Source organism: Melanerpes formicivorus, unplaced genomic scaffold (assembly GCF_026170545.1).
Source record: "Melanerpes formicivorus ecotype bairdi unplaced genomic scaffold, bMelFor1.0.p_v2 SCAF_7, whole genome shotgun sequence".
Lineage (NCBI taxonomy): Eukaryota > Metazoa > Chordata > Aves > Piciformes > Picidae > Melanerpes > Melanerpes formicivorus.
The window spans coordinates 9,660,616-9,676,524 of NW_027142359.1; the positions used below are offsets into that span (position 1 = coordinate 9,660,616).

The 15,909-nt window shown below is 50.6% G+C and overlaps 1 protein-coding gene across 3 annotated transcripts in view; it reads left to right on the top strand.

Moving 5' to 3' along the window:
* Positions 1-1,234: 1,234 nt before the first annotated feature.
* NR5A2 (nuclear receptor subfamily 5 group A member 2) overlaps positions 1,235-15,909 on the top strand; it is a 103,568-nt gene continuing 88,893 nt past the window's right edge. The window contains exons 1-3 of one of the 3 annotated variants that reach the window (XM_068140919.1): positions 1,235-1,456; positions 12,384-12,521; positions 14,910-15,028. In XM_068140919.1, the coding sequence (XP_067997020.1) occupies positions 1,393-1,456; positions 12,384-12,521; positions 14,910-15,028 (321 nt within the window). In that variant the 5' untranslated portion in view covers positions 1,235-1,392. Of the gene's footprint in view, positions 1,457-12,383; positions 12,522-13,445; positions 13,841-14,909; positions 15,029-15,909 lie in introns of those variants that run through there. The other 2 variants (XM_068140920.1, XM_068140921.1) reach the window with 2 other exon arrangements.

Sequence of the window (15,909 nt, forward strand, 5' to 3'; positions counted from 1 at the left end):
AGTTCAGTTTGAGCATGAGGTAACCTGTCCACAAATTAATCTTCAAAGTCTAACCATCATGACAAAGTATATAAAAGAGCATATGCTGCTTTACAGCCCTCTACAAATTGAAAGAGAAAAAAACTCCTGCTGACTTCAAGAGGCTTCAGATGTAGCCCACAGTGGAATAACTTCAGTCTATTTTTCACAAGACTTGAAATATCAAATATCTTAGTATTCAGGCTTGAGTCTGGTCTCACAAAGTGTATGCAGACTTAAGCTACAGCTGCAAAGGCTGCCAGTGGCACTGCAGTGCAAGAAGCCACACAGCACTATGAGGGCTGTAACTGCAGCGTGGCATCACCCAGGGAGCCAGCCTGCCCCTGGTTTTCCTCTGGTGGGTATGAAAGCAGAACCTGACCCACTCACAGCTGAAAATCTCCAGGGCGTCTACACAGGTGCCCACCTTTGTGATGTTTCCATGAAAACACTTGACAGCCATCTGACATGCTGAGAATGGGTATTGTGCCTGGCAGCCTCCAAGGTGAGCACAATACTGTCTGTGTATCACAATCCCAGGATATCAATGTTTAACCACGCTGTAAAGCCCTTAGCTGAGAAAGTATAGTGTGTGCTTTCAACTAAATTGCTACAACTCCAAGCTAGGCTCCAGCCTGAGGACTGAGGCAATAAAATACCTCTGTCTGACAAACCACCACCAGAGATTTGCTGGTGCTGTTACTCAGAGTGCCAAATCCCAAGCACATTCAGAAGCCTCCTTTAAGGAATTAGTGCTTGCTTGTTTTGCCATCCAAAGAGTGTTGACAGAAGCCAAAGCAGCCATGCTTGCTGTCCACTGTGCAAAGAGGTGATGACATCAAGAAGACAGGTCACAAGTCTGAGTTTATAGTCATTACACTTACGTTGGTATGTCTTTTCATCCACTCAGTATGATCTTATGACCCCACAACTTTACAACCTCCCACTCTCCAGGCTTCATAGCACCTCTCCACTCCAGGTTAATCATTTCTCTGCCATTATCTGCCAAGAGTTCTTATCTCTTTTGCTGTCACTTTATAACAGGCTCCTCTTATCAAGCTGTACAAAATCACGTGACAGTGCCAAGCCTATCACAAGTTCCAATCCTTCTGATTAGAGAGTATCATGAAATAGGATACATAGTTTACAGCAGGTCACTAAATGCTGGAAAAAGTACAGAGTCCACTCAAAGACATGCTTGTTACTTTCTGGATTCTTGGATATTTTTGTTGTTGTTGTTGTTCATCACGCTGACTTTCACTGAAGGTTATTATAGCCTGGGTCTCAAGGCCAGAAAAGTTTACAGGCTGCACCTCTTTTGTACTCAATGCTGTACACCTTGCACCTGAGAGTACTGTATACTTACACCTAATAATGTCTTCTGGTTCCCACACAGCCATCATACAGGAATCTATAAAACATGGATTTACATCAGCTGGTAAGTAACAGTTCTCTGTTTTGAAGTCTGCATAAATATAATAGACTTGTGGCTGTCCAAACTGGAAAAAATGCTACAGTTGGGCAAGGCAACAAAACTGATTAATTTACACCTGTAACTGGGTGGGGAAAAATAACCTTTATGATACAACATAAAAATGTAAGAAAACAGCTGGTGATTCAAGTGAATGACAATTTTGCCAGAGGTATTGTGATTATGAAATATGTAATCAGATAATTAATTATACTTACTACATTTGTTAATAAGTGTGAAATTTTATATATATATGTTTTAAAACATTTGCCAAAGAATTAGACTTAAATTGCTTCTGTCCTAACAGTTCTTGTTGAAGAAAACCTCAGGAATGTTTTCAGATCTTTTCTGTAATACACATGCGAACATAGATTCTTCTTTATAGCTAAAAATGCAGTCAGATCACCATCATGCAGTAGTGGGCTGGATAATACAAGTTGGTTGAGGCTTTAGAGTAGCAAAGATTTGCATACTTTCAGCAGCATATGGAAACAGCACCCACTCCCCACTAGAAATCCAGGAGGTACAGGTTGCTCTGGCTGGCAGGTGTGAGGGACACTGCACAGCCAGCTATCCCAGGCTGCCAGGGCTGCAGTGGCTGTAATGGAGCCCCAGTAAGTGCCTCTCCCCACCACCTCCCTGCCCTTCTCCTCACACTTCCTATCTCAGATCGTTCTGCCTTTCACCAGACACTGGGAACAAAGTACCTTTCCTTTGGTGGGGCAATAGCTTACCCTGCCCCAATAGTCTGTGCCCAGGTCAGGGCCCAAGCCGAGGGGGTCTGGAGGAGGCTTGCCAAGGGAAACCTCTCCTTCACGAAGCAGAAGGCTCTTCTCAAGCTAGCCTAGCATCACTGCAGGTTCCATGGCCCAGGATTTTGCAAGGCTGTACCTCAGGCAGGAGTTTATGGCAAGGATGAAAGCAGGGAGCTTTGGCCCGCATGTGGGAACCAGGGCTCATTCTCCTCTCTTTGCCCACAAAGTGCGTCATCACATGGCAGGCGAGGCACTCACCCCAGCGCTGGGTGTGATATGGGCACCTTGCCATTATAGGATGGTGGGGATGGAGGGTGCAGCAACAGCAGCAGGAAATAGGCTCAAACATAGCTGAAACCTTATCTTCATCTCCTGGGTGTAGCTGGTGCTTCTCCTGTGGAAGGGGAGGGTGCCCACAGGAAGGTCTCCCACCTCGGACCTGGCTGTATCCCAAGCACCTGGCACTCAGGAGCTCCCTTCTCACCCTCTTCACCTGCTCTCCCACACAAGATCTGTATCCAATACTGTAGCAAGGTTTGCTGGGCTGCAAATAGATGGCTGAGGAGTAATGGCCCATGGATAACAGCACCAGATCCACAAATGCCTGACTCCTGGCCAGCTGTGCCTGGTGCCAGCCAAGCTCCGGGATTGGGTCCTGGTGCCTCTGCTCAGAGGGAGCTATGTGGTCCCTCCAGCAATGTTATCAGGGTATCTCATCCACAACTGCCAGAGGGCACAGGGTGCCCTATTGGACATGGCTGCTGGACCAGCATCAGTCCATATCTGAGCCAAGAGGGCTTACACTAGCAAAGACCTCTAGTGCATCTCTACAGGTGTGAGATGCTCCTCCTCACAGCCACAGCCCTAGAAACACATGGAAAAGGAGGGCAAGATTGGCTTCCCAAATGGGCCTCCCTCTTTCGGGCCTTGCTCTGACTTTTCCTCTTTCTGACTGCTTAGGGGGAGAGAAAACTGCTGGAGGAGCCTCTACTGCTCTCTTCTCATTATTCAGCATGGGATAGTAAAATACATCTCATGTATCTGAAGAGTGGTCACTCAGATGGTGAAAAAATACAACCCAAGGAAAATTTAAAAATAAGACACTCTTAGCTGTTATATTCAGACCACCAAGTGCCATTTTCATGGTTTCCAAAGGACTGGCAGGTCCAGATTCCCTAAATCATGTGGATATGAAAAATAGTTTGATGGGAGACCTAAGTTAGTAGGTCTTGTCACCATATGTCCAAAATGCAACTACATGTGTGCTGTATTGTGGATATATTGGAACAGACTCACAAAGCATGGCCCAGAAAAAGCAGGTTTAAATCCTGTGTGCTCTGGGTCATGGGAGGATTCTGGTTCTGCATCAACATTGCATAGTCAGAGCCCACGGTGGCATCCCTGAAATGCACATCTAACTCAGCATTGTAAACTGATCACCAAATACCTGTGAGGGTTAAATGTAACCAGAATCATCCTGTGAGCCTCCACTTGAAGGTGTGGGGACCAAATAGAAAGGAGCTTGATTCTGTTCTTATTTCCACTTAGTCCTTCAGAAGAAAAAGTTGTCCTCTCAGGGTATAAAAACAACTAGCAGCAGGGCCAAGTGTTATTAAGAGTAAATCCCATTCCTGGACTCCCACTCTTGTCCAGTCCTTCCCAGTGCCTCCTGTCAACTTTTTCGCTAAGAGCAGGTGGGCTTGTGAGGACCTGCCATGGCCTCCACAAGCCACCAGCCCCTCAGGCCAGGGGCACTTGCTGCTGCCCACCACAGGACAAGAGTTACCCTTGTCAGGAAACACCTGCTTTGCAAAGATGGACCCAAGGCATTCACCCACCTGAGGATAAATTAGGTTTCAGTATAAACCATGTCACAGTAAGAGTAGCCTAACTTTCTCCCAGCAAGGAGGACCTCTTCTAACTCCCATGCATGCAAATCAGACTCCACCAAATTAAACAGCAGAGGGTCTGTCCCAGAGAACAAATACAGCCAACCTGAAGGTATAGTGTGAGTGGGCACTACCTGTTATTGACACCTGCTTTTAGGATTACAGTCATATAATCAAAGAAGCAGATGGAATTTACAAAATCTTAATATTACATCCTATCTTCCATAAAAGAATATCACATGGACTCCTAAAAACTTTTATGGAAGTGCTATATTTTTCTTCTACTAGATTCTGGAACTATACAAAGCTATTTGATGAGCTTTATTTTTTCCTCTAACCAGCCTCTTGTCTTAGTGTCCTCAGGGGCAATATGCAATTTTAATAAGAATTAGCTATGATTATTTAACAGAAATAACTGCTTCAATAACTTGAAAATGGTTATATAAGAGGGAAAAGAATCCACTTCTAGTTTCTTACTGCAAAATTTTTCAGCTTGTGTAATTCTTACTGCCATCTTAACTTTAATGCATGTCCTCAGGCAGGTTACCATATTATAATTAGTGCTCTTGAGCTTGGTAATGTTTGGTTGGTTGGTGTATTGTTGTTGTTGTTGTTACTGTTGCTATTATTATTATTATTACTATTATTGTTATTGCTTTGACTACTATACTATTATGTACTAATATAGCAAACACCGTGTTTAAAATTTTGGATTAGGATATTGGATAGCAATGATGCAGGCAAAGCTCCCACAGGAGTGATCAGCTTCTGTTGTCTGAGGACTGTGACTGCAAGGCATGAACTTTTGCTGTTATTTTTTACTTCTATCAATTTTATTCCCATATTATTAAATACTTTTCCCGTAGTTATACTGCAAGTGAGCTCTATACAAAAGGGGATGTATTTGCATTTACACCCTCTTTTCCAATGAGTCTGATTTTAAGTACCCAAATGCATGAGACAAAGTAACAATGATCATGCCTATGGTCTCCAGAGACAAACCTTTAATGCTGACAAAACGCCTCCAGCCACTCGTCCGTGTGGGTAATTTAAAGGTCAGCTCTCAAACTTGTCTTTATATAGGGTGAAAGAGAATTATTTGCAGCGGGAGTTGTGTTTGGCTGTTTTGTGGGTAAACCTGTTGCAACTTCTTGAACCAGATTATCAATGTCTAGAGTTTACTCACATATTACAGGAGTACATTATATATATTACGTAGGTAAGCAACCTTATATATTAATGTGTTCTTATATACAATGAACAGGCATGAAGATGTACAAAATCCTTATCAAAATCTCCCAGTATGAGCTATGCCTGGTTTATCTTCTCATGGTTTTTATGATCTTATGCTTACGTGTGAAGAAATCTTACATGATTTTTATATGTGTGTGAGAGATCTTAAACTTTCTTCATTATAAAGATCATCTATTGCATTATTTTTAAAATAAAATTTTCCAAGCTTCAAAACGTAATTACTGGGATGGAAAGAGGAAGAAGCAGACCTAAAACGTTTGGGTTTTTTTCCACCAACAGATCAAGGACAGTTGCCTCAGCAGAAGAAATTTCATTTTTAAGCCTGTCTGTGCAGGATAGAAATCAATTATCTCTTATGGTACAGAGACAGGCGCTCAGCCCTGACAGGAACCTTGCTTCGTATATATTAGAAGTTCTATTTGCAGACCAAGTTCTAGCTTTCTTAGCTAGGTGTTCTACACAAAAGGGCAGCACAGGCAGAAAAAAAAAAAAAAAAAAAAGTGCTGCATCAGAAAAGTAAATAACTCTCAGTGTTGGGAATGGGCGGTGGGTTCACTGCGGCGGAGGCGAGTGCTGCCGCCCGCTCCCCGCAGCACCGAGCCAAGGAGAGGGTACCCTGTGTTTCTCGCCTCCCGGCAAGGAGAACTCGCCACCCCCGCAGCGGGCAGGGGCGATCAGAGCGGGCAAGTTTTCCTGTCGTACTGTTATCGACAACAGGTCCAAGCAGTGCGGGACTAGGCGGCGTTTTCCCTGAGGAACTCATCTAATATAGCGGGAGGAAAAAAAAACTCGCAGAGTTCCTGATGCAAAACTTGATCTTTAAGCGGCTGCTGCGCGGCCAAGGCTGCTGCGGCTCGCTGCTGCTGCTACTAATGTAGGAAACCCCTGCCGCGGGCTGTGGGCAGGGCTCGCTGCCTTACGAAGGACGCCAAGGGTGTCTCGGTTTTCGTACCTCCCCGCGGCCTCAGCCTTTCCACACCTTACGCTGCGTTCCGCAAAATCTCCGCCGGAAAGCTGCCCTGTAGCACGAAATAACTCGCCGTCCCTGCCCGCACGCGTGCCGGCTCCCGGGCGGGCGGGAGCGGCCACAGGCACTGGGGAACGGCGGCACCCCGCGCCCCGTCCCGTGCGGGCAGCAGCCGACAGCGGCAAGAGGAGGAGCAGGGTTAGGACACCTCACCGATGACTCACTGAGCAATAAAGACAGACAATCACGGCGATGCTCTGCCACCCATTGGCTCTGCTCGCTCCTCACTCCGGAGCCTTCCCCAGATTCACATCCCGCTGGTGCCAGGTGTTCAGAAACAGCAGGCCATTCCAGGGAGCTTGGCCGGACTTGAAAATTAGTTTCCAGGTCAATAATTGACTGTTTGTAAATGGTTCTCTTTTTCGAACCAGAGAGGATCGACATCTCCATAAGACAGCAGAGAATGATTCGCAGCAGCAGGGGGGGAAAAAAGGGGGGAGGGGAAAAAAAGGCAATAGTATTTGGAAAGCGATCCTCTTCAGTGTGCTGGTTATTGCAGAAAGTATATCACCCTGAAGCACCCACTCTGTTTTGCTAACAGTAGATTTAAAAAAAAAAAAAAAAAAAAAAAAAAAGATACACAACCCAAAAATTATATATTTGGGTTTGGGTTTTCTGGGAGCTGAGGGTTATTTTCAAGTTCTCTAGAGGAGATTTTCTAAACCCTGAGTTGGAGGCACTAACAGATTCCACTCAAATTCCTACGTAAAGTAGTATTTCCTCGGCAACGTGGTGAGAGGACCCACTTGCCTATGGGACTTAGAAGGTTCTAAGGCACTGATCTCTCGTTCTGAGGAGCAAATGCAGCGGAGACTCGAGGAAAGGAGACTCGAGGAGTGGAGACTCGAAGAGAGGAGACTAGAGGAGACTCAAGGAGACTCGAGGAGAGAAGACTTGAGGAGACTCGAGAAGAGGAGACTCACTGAGAGGAGACTCGAGGAGAGGAGACTCGAGGAGAGGAGACTCGAGGAGAGGAGACTCGAGGAGAGGAGACTCGAGGAGAGGAGACTCGAGGAGAGGAGAGGAGACTCGAGGAGAGGAGACTCGAGGAGAGGAGAGGAGACTCGAGGAGAGGAGACTCGAGGAGAGGAGACTCGAGGAGAGGAGAGGAGACTCGAGGAGAGGAGACTCGAGGAGAGGAGACTCGAGGAGAGGAGAGGAGACTCGAGGAGAGGAGAGGAGAGGAGACTCGAGGAGAGGAGAGGAGAGGAGACTCGAGGAGAGGAGACTCGAGGAGAGGAGACTCGAGGAGAGGAGACTCGAGTAGAGGAGACTCGAGGAGAGGAGAGGAGACTCGAGGAGAGGAGACTCGAGGAGAGGAGACTCGAGGAGAGGAGACTCGAGGAGAGGAGACTCGAGGAGAGGAGAGGAGACTCGAGGAGAGGAGAGGAGAGGAGAGGAGAGGAGACTCGAGGAGAGGAGAGGAGAGGAGAGGAGACTCGAGGAGAGGAGACTCGAGGAGAGGAGAGGAGAGGAGAGGAGAGGAGACTCGAGGAGAGGAGAGGAGACTCGAGGAGACTCGAGGAGAGGAGACTCGAGGAGAGGAGAGGAGACTCGAGGAGAGGAGACTCGAGGAGAGGAGACTCGAGGAGAGGAGACTAGAGGAGACTCGAGGAGACTCGAGGAGAGGAGACTCGAGGAGACTCGAGGAGAGGAGACTCGAGGAGACTCGAGGAGACTCGAGGAGACTCGAGGAGACTCGAGGAGACTCGAGGAGAGGAGAGGAGAGGAGAGGAGAGGAGAGGAGAGGAGAGGAGAGGAGAGGAGAGGAGAGGAGAGGAGAGGAGAGGAGAGGAGAGGAGAGGAGAGGAGAGGAGAGGAGAGGAGAGGAGAGGAGAGGAGAGGAGAGGAGAGGAGAGGAGAGGAGAGGAGAGAAAAAAGGAGTACAGCAGAGCCGGTACTGGACACACTTTTCCTGTTGCAAAGAGTGTCGTAAAATTGGGCGTGAGATGGGTGTAAAGTGAAGCAGCAAACTGGGGTTATAAACTTTACCAGCTGCAGAGGAATCCTGTGCCTGCTGCAAGCTGCCTTCTCCAGGCCATTTCCCGGAGCCTTGGCAACCTATGCCCAGTGTTGTGCCTCTGCTCCGGGGACAGGCTGCCTGGCGGGGACTCTCGCCCCGCTCCTGGCTGAAACCACCGGTTTCCATGAATGGCTGATCAGAGCGGTTTGGGCTGACGACAAGCGGGAGTGCTCGGCGGGAGAGAAAGGAAAGACAGGATGCAGATTTTGCTCCTGAAATACTTTCTTCTAAGACTTGATCGCGTTTGGATTTAGACTTCCCAGTTCTAATCCTCCATTTATTTATTTATTTATTTCATTTACTTCTGCGAAGTTTCTCTTGAACATTCCACCGGAAAAGTTCTCCTTTCTCTACTTTGCTGGAAAGTGCCCTTCTCCAGGACACTTTCCAACATCGAAGTGGAAGGGAGCATGCTGTTCGTTGTTCAGCCAACAGACCCTCAAAGTTAGAAATGTCCAGCCTAGGGGAAAATGTTTTGAAATATACTCAGGTTCTGTGGCCTCTTTGCACCTGTAAGAAATAGAAGCTTTCCTCGAAATATCATCACACAAGAACCTTGAAAACAAAGAGGCGGAAGAAGCTTCAGATTATTTAAAATTAGGTGTGGGATTTTTTAATGTAAATGTACATACATTTAAATAGGGAAGTATAAAGTATTCCAGGTCTTGCTCCTCGTACTAATCAAGGCTGCTGGAGGCTCCCCGAGCCATCATCTTTTATAATTATAATTACGCGCGTCAATCAAGACCTTCAGGCAAAGTCAGAACAAGGCAGGCAAACTCAGGAGAGAAATCACATTAAAAAAAAAAAAAAAAAAAAAAAAAGTTTGGAGAACTTGGTAAGGAATGGAGAAGAGATTAGAAGAAAGGGTAATTAAGGTTGCTCAAGGCAATCGTGAGAGCTAGAACTCCATGTTAAATTAAATGTAGCCACAAGGGACCAGGTATCATTTATAATATGTACTGCCCTAAACTGTTATTTCGGAGAGATATGAATGTGTAATAACCACTCCAAAGTATTTTCATCCATGCCGAAAGCTCGTGGAGTGGCTTGCGGTGTATAGTTTGAACTCGCTCCAAACCACCACACACCCCCACACCGCCCCCGAGTGCCATGACATTAAGCCCACAAGTAGGAGCGAAGAGCTCTAGAATCGGTGCTAGGGTCGTACCCGAGCGTTGGTGGAGGTAAGCCGGTCCGGCGGGGTTCGTAGCCCGCCTGGCCCTGGCTGCACTCAGGCCGGTTTCTCCTGCCCTCTCTGGATGCGGGGTTTCCTTCCCTGGTTTTCGCATAGAAACCGGGTGCCCTTCCCGGAGCAGCAATAACGAGAGCGGTGGCACAGAACGCTCCGGCGGGGAATCGCCAAACGGCGTGATCCACGCGGTGGTGAGCGGGAAGGAAAGGGACCTGGTTCTGTCCCCGACGGAGTCCAGTGGGCTGCAGGACCCAGGTCTGCCAGTGTCCTGCCGATGTGTACTGAACATCCCACGGTCTGTTGCAAAGGCAACCGGAACTGCCCCGCTTCTTTTGCGGGGAAGAGCTGTGAGCAGGCGAAGTTCTCGAGAGCCTCCCCTAGGATCCTCTGACCACACGTCGGGCCAGCAGCAGGGTGAAGCGGCCCGGCTTCAGGCTGTCAAGGCCGGAGAGCTGTGGCCCTGCCACGCCGCGCAGACCCTCGTCCCGGGCCCCGGAGCCCTTCTCGTCATGCGCCCCGGGCAGCGGAGAGGAGTCGCCGTTGCGCCGCGGCCGTCGCAGGTGCTGAGCCCCCCCCCCCCCAGGCGCAGAGCAGCGCGATGCTACACGGCGCGCCTGCGAGAGGGGATGTTCATAATTAATGTACCTGGGAGTAACTTCGCAAGGGCACGGACGAGGTCTCATCCCAGGCTACTTCTGCCTAGAGACGAAGACATTCCCTAGGAATGGTTTTGAGCCCCCCCGTCGTAGCCGCTCCCGCCGCTCGAAGTATTGCTATGCTAAAATTTAAGTCGTCAGCGAACCGCTAAACTGTGAAATTATAACTTGAGAAATAACGTGTTGCTACAGATCAAGACTTCGCCCTCCTGCCCAGAGGAGAATGGTGAAAAGTGGAGAATTTGAAGTAGCCCAAGAGGTCCGAGCGCTGAGTTCATCCCCAGAATGTTAAAACTGCCCACAGAGGAGGAAGGAAAGAGGCATTTCCTACTCCAGTGGTGCTGATGTTGGGTTGGCTCGGGACCTGCACTGAATTTAGCAAAGGTCTATTCTTATAGTTACCAAACACGAAAAATTGGAATGGTCTAGGAAAGACTATGGCTAAGTCCTCTCCCTGCACCAGGAGGGGCTGTCCCACCGCTCGTCATTTTGCGACCATCACAAGTGTTTAATAAGTTACCACAAGGGTCAGTTTTCACAAACTCTCTCCCAGCTATACCCTGCACCGGCGAGAGTTCCACGCCTCACTTTCAAACGGAAGCAGTTTTCATTGTCAAGTATTTTCAGCTCTTGCTATACACAAACGGAGATTAAAGTGCTAGGGGAGTAGGGGTAGCCGAGCGCTCAGGCTGGGGGCTCGGATGCTTTCGAAGGTACGAATATCATTCATTCCACACCGTCAACTCTACGCGCCGCTGCGGGAGCGGCGCGGACTCTTTCGGACGCTCCCGGCGTGGGAGGGTCAGAAAAGTCACAGTGGGTGGGCGGGCAGACCCCCAGCCCAGCTCGCTGAGGCGGCTCCTCTCCCCGCGGGCTCCCCACCTCTCCGTGGGGCAGCCTGGCTTTCGCCACGGAAGCACCCGCTTGCGAGAAACGAGATCTCTGGGACAACTTGGAAATGAGAACTGCTCTCTGCACCGTGATCCGGGGACGGGAGGTTCTCGTCCAAATGATGGTTCTGCCAGGGCATTGGCTTTTGTGCAAACCATGCAACTAACACCGACAGATTTCGCAAGAAGTTTAGGGGAGGGAGACCGAAAGAGCTTGAATAGGTACAGCGAGCTCCCGCCCGCTTTTCTCAGGCTCTAGGGCTGCGTGGCGGCAATGTGGACCCCAGAGCTGGGGTTGTCCAAGCGCAGGGGGTTCTGCTGCCTATCCTGCCAGCCCGGAAGGAAGACGAGGGTCGAGGGTCCCGCAATCGCAGCTGGCGGAGCGGAGCGCTGTCCGCTCTAAGGGAGCCGTAACGGGGCTGGCCGCTGGCAAGGAGGCACACTACGGGAGGCACACGTCGGACTCAGCTGGGGCGGGGAGGGGTGACAGCAGCCTAGACCTCGCAGCACGGCTTAACAACTGGGCAGTGGGTGAGCGCGCTGGCCAAGTGTATGCTCCCGTCCGCCTCTGTGTATGGTGCGTGTGTGTGTACGGGGGGTGTTGCTCATCCCGCCTCTGCTTTATTGGCTGCAAGGGCGATGTCGGGGCCCCCCTTCGCCGGAGCCCACCGCGCTCTGCAGTCCCCGGGCTCCAGGAGCGCCTCCCCGCGGGCCCGGGGCTAGAGGTCCCGACTCGGCACCTCCGCACTTGTAGCGGGGGGTAGAGAGGGAGGAGGAGGAGGAGGAGGAGGGAGGGAGGAGGGGGCGGGGGTGGGAACCCTGTCCAGCAGCACCAGCGGCGGCAGAGCGCTCCCGTGCACTGTGCCGCTCCGCATGGATCGGGGCGCTGGGCTGCCGCCGCGCTGAGCCCCGAGCGGAGCTGCTGCGGGCTCGCGGGCTTCCACCTTCCTCCCCGGCACCCTCCAGTCTTCCTCCTCCTCTCCTCCTCTCCGCCCCCGTCGCCTGCAGCTCGACTATCGCTCCGCGGCTCCCCCAAGCCGCGGGCACCCGGCGGCGCTTCCCAGCGGCCGGGTACGCTCGGTGCTCCTACTGCAACCGGGCAAGGGCTGGCGTGGAGGAGAGGGAGGGAAGAAGAGGAGGAGGAGGAAGAGGCAGCGGTCGCCGAGCGCCCCTTGCTCCAGCTAAATCTGTGCTGCCGTGTTCAGGTGCTGGTGTCGCGGACGGACACGGAGCCCCCTGCCCGGCCCGCAGCCGCCTTGTCATGCTGCCCAAAGTGGAGACGGAGGCCCTGGGACTCGCCCGGTCGAATGGGGAACAGGGGCAGATGCCGGAAAACATGCAAGGTAAGGGGGGAAAGGCACGGCGCTCCCCCTCCGCGCATACTCGGCCCCCGCTCGGCAAACTGCCCCTTCGTCCTGCCAAAAAAAGTTTACGGTTGCTGCCTGCGAGCTCACCGCGCCGCCACCCGCTCCGCGCCCCTGCCTTCGCGGGCCGACTTCCAGCGTGGCTCAGGCGGGCACCGTGGACCGGGGAACCAGCTCCGAGGCAACGGCAGGGTGCAGCTACGATTGGGGAACCATCAAGCATCTGACCGGCGGGAGCTTTCCCCGGCGTGCAAACGCCTCGCCGATTGCTGCTCGGGGACACTGGCTCCGCTGCAGATCCGAGAGAGCTCCGTCTCTTCCCCGTTCCGGGGAAAAAAAAAAAAAACAAACCAAAAACAAAACAACCCACCAAAAAAACCCAACCACCCAGACTAAAGTTTATAGCAGGGCGAGTAATGCAGGGCAGTCCTGCCAAACACCCTGTGTGCCACACTGCGTTCCGAAATGGGCCCCCTAGGCTCTGTCCCGCGGGTGGGGCGCCTGGAGGCACAGCGCCTGAGGCAGTGCTGCATAACTTCGCAGAGAGCCCCGACGAATTTGCACCTTTGTGAGGTACCCACGAAGGCAGCGGGATGCCCGAGCTGGGGTGGCGCTGGAAATGCCTATATGGGGCGGAATGGGGCCGTTCCCGATGCCCCACTCAGGGCCGCAGCACTACGGGAGGTAGCTAAGACTGTCCGAGTGCCACCGCGGGAGGGTCGGCTCCCTACTTGGGAGCCGGCAGCCCCACCCTGAGCGCCTCTCCCGGAGCAGAAACTCCCGTCCCGGCTGCTCTTTTGAAATTATCGGCGCTCTTCCTGGGAGTCTGCTGAGAAGCAGGGGCGGGGTGGGCCGCCGGCCTCGGAGGTGCTGAGGGCGGCCAGCATGCCCTATTCCTCGCCCGCGGATGAGGCTCCGTGCCAGGGCACGACGCTTGGAAAATACCCTGCTTTCCCACTTAGAGTTTCCTGGGAGGAAGGGGAACTTCGTCCCAGCGCCGGGCCCTGGAACCTCGGGAGCAGAGGGGAGGGCCGGGCCCTCCTCCTCCGCCTGAGGCCGCCCCGTGTCCGCCCCACGCCTCTGGCAGGCGGTGTTCTCCAGCCGTGCTGAAGTCGCTCGGGAGCCGTTTATCTGAGTGTGTTTCGGTGGGTCAGTCCCCGCTGCACTCCCGGGCACCTCTCTCGAGCCCCGGGGCACAACCGCCTTGGCCTGGCGGAGAAGCGCACATCTACCGGGCCACGATGTCCCCGAACTGTAGCAGCCGCGGGATTACCGGCAAAGAAGCGGAATCTTAAGAGGTGCCGCTGCCGCGCCCGGCGCTTCTCGCCTGGCTCGGGAGCCCTCCGGTGCTGCTGTGCTTGCCGAGCGGATCGGAGGTTTAGCAGCAGGGAAGGCGAAGGAAACCGTCCCCGCCGAGAGCGGCGAGGTTTCTTTGGAGAAATAATCAGAGCGGCTGATCGGGCTGTTTCCCGGGTTAAGAGATCGTGCTCTGTGCCTTCATTCCGCTTGCTTTACACCCTATCCCACACCCCCCAGCCCCATCGTCGTCCGCTCCTGTCGGCCGACTCCTCCTCGCTTTCTCCCCGAGGGCCAGAAACTTCATTTGGTCCCCCAGCGCAGATTTCCAGCCCAGCTGCCGGTACCGGTGGGTGCCGGCTGGGCAGGCCGGGACCGCATCCCCCGAGGACGGCGGTGCCGGCTGCCGACCCGCGGGCAGCTACGCTGAAAGCGTCTATCCTATAGCCGCGGGACCGCACGTTGCGAAACGGGCTCTGGGCATGCAAACCTCACTCCGTCAGCTGGGACAGGGCAGGAGTGCGAGCTGGCTCGGAGAGGTGGCGGTCACCTCTTAGACAACGAGTTTGATGGGTGCGGCGGACCTCGTTTTAGGTTGGTTTTGCAAGTAGCGCGACGCAGAAGTGCTGGTTCTATGAGATACAAGTTTGGGTTTAGTAAATATTTGCAGGCTGATGTTGAAAGAAGGCGTTGAAGGAAACTGAGTTACTTGAAATACACAATTGACACTTCGCTTTTTTAAAAGGTTGTGCCTGATAATTTTCGGGTTTAAAATTAATTTACTTTGCAATTCTATAAACTAAGAACTATGTTAAGGGCACTGTGAAAGTGGAAATACTTAAAAGGCAAAACAGGAGCTGATGGGGTTTTGTTCTACTCACAGATTTGTTGTTGATGAAAAGTTGCAAGTCTCAATGCAAGCTGTGTTTTTGAAACTATAACTTCTACCCATCCCCCAGTTTGCAGTGGCGTGTGCTTAAGTGAGCTTTCTCTCTAGACTGAGAACAACTGCAGGAAATTGGAGTTATTAATGTAAATTCTAATTGACTGTGCTGTTTTTCCTTTCCCCAGTGTCTCAGTTTAAAATGGTGAATTACTCTTACGATGAAGACCTTGAGGAGCTGTGTCCAGTCTGTGGAGATAAAGTATCTGGGTACCATTACGGACTTCTCACTTGTGAAAGCTGCAAGGTTCTGTACTAATTACTTCATATACAAGTACAGTAAAAATATTATAATTAAACATACATGTAATGGTTTGGCTTATTTCTAGTATGTTTCTTATTACATTAATGCAAAAAAAAAAATTAACCCCCAAAAAGCTTTAGAAGTCTCTTGGAGAGATCTCATCCGCACAAATGGAAACAGCTTGGACTGTTTTGGAGTTAGTTATTTCTTTTAAGTGTTTAGCTGTTTAGAAATTCCATTCCTAACTGGCCTAAGTACTGATTTTATTGGATTTATGTACATTCAAAGTATTTTTGTTCCTGGAGGATAAAGTAGGAAACATGTCCTCAATACAGATCAGTTTTGCAAAGTCTGATGCAGCTTTCTTAAGATTTTTTTCATCCTTCAACCTTCTTTGATTATCATGACAATGCACTTTTTTTTATATACAAGCTATAACTGTCAGAGCTCACTTGACACACAGTCAAGTAACTAACATGTGCTTTGATTGCAATAATTTGGTAATTTCCAGAATAAAAAAAGTTGTAAGTGCAATTTATTGTCTTGCAAGATAAAATGTATATGCACTGCACTACAGGATTTAAATACTTAAGAATTTATGAAATGGCAAATTTATCATGTAAATTTTTTTTTAAAGTTCTTATGGTTATTCAAGTAATGCCCTTGTAAAGGAAACTCCTTTGCTAGAACAGTGCCATTTAAAACATTCAGTCACAGGGAAAAATCAACTTAGCACATTATATTTTCATTAAAAAATAATCAATGAGGAAGAAACAAGCACTTACTGTTCTTCTAGCCTGCACCACGGGGATGTATAGTAGTTAGAGGTACTCTGTATTTCTGTTGTCTTTGCAACAGGGTCCCTATTTACTTCTTGTAAAAAC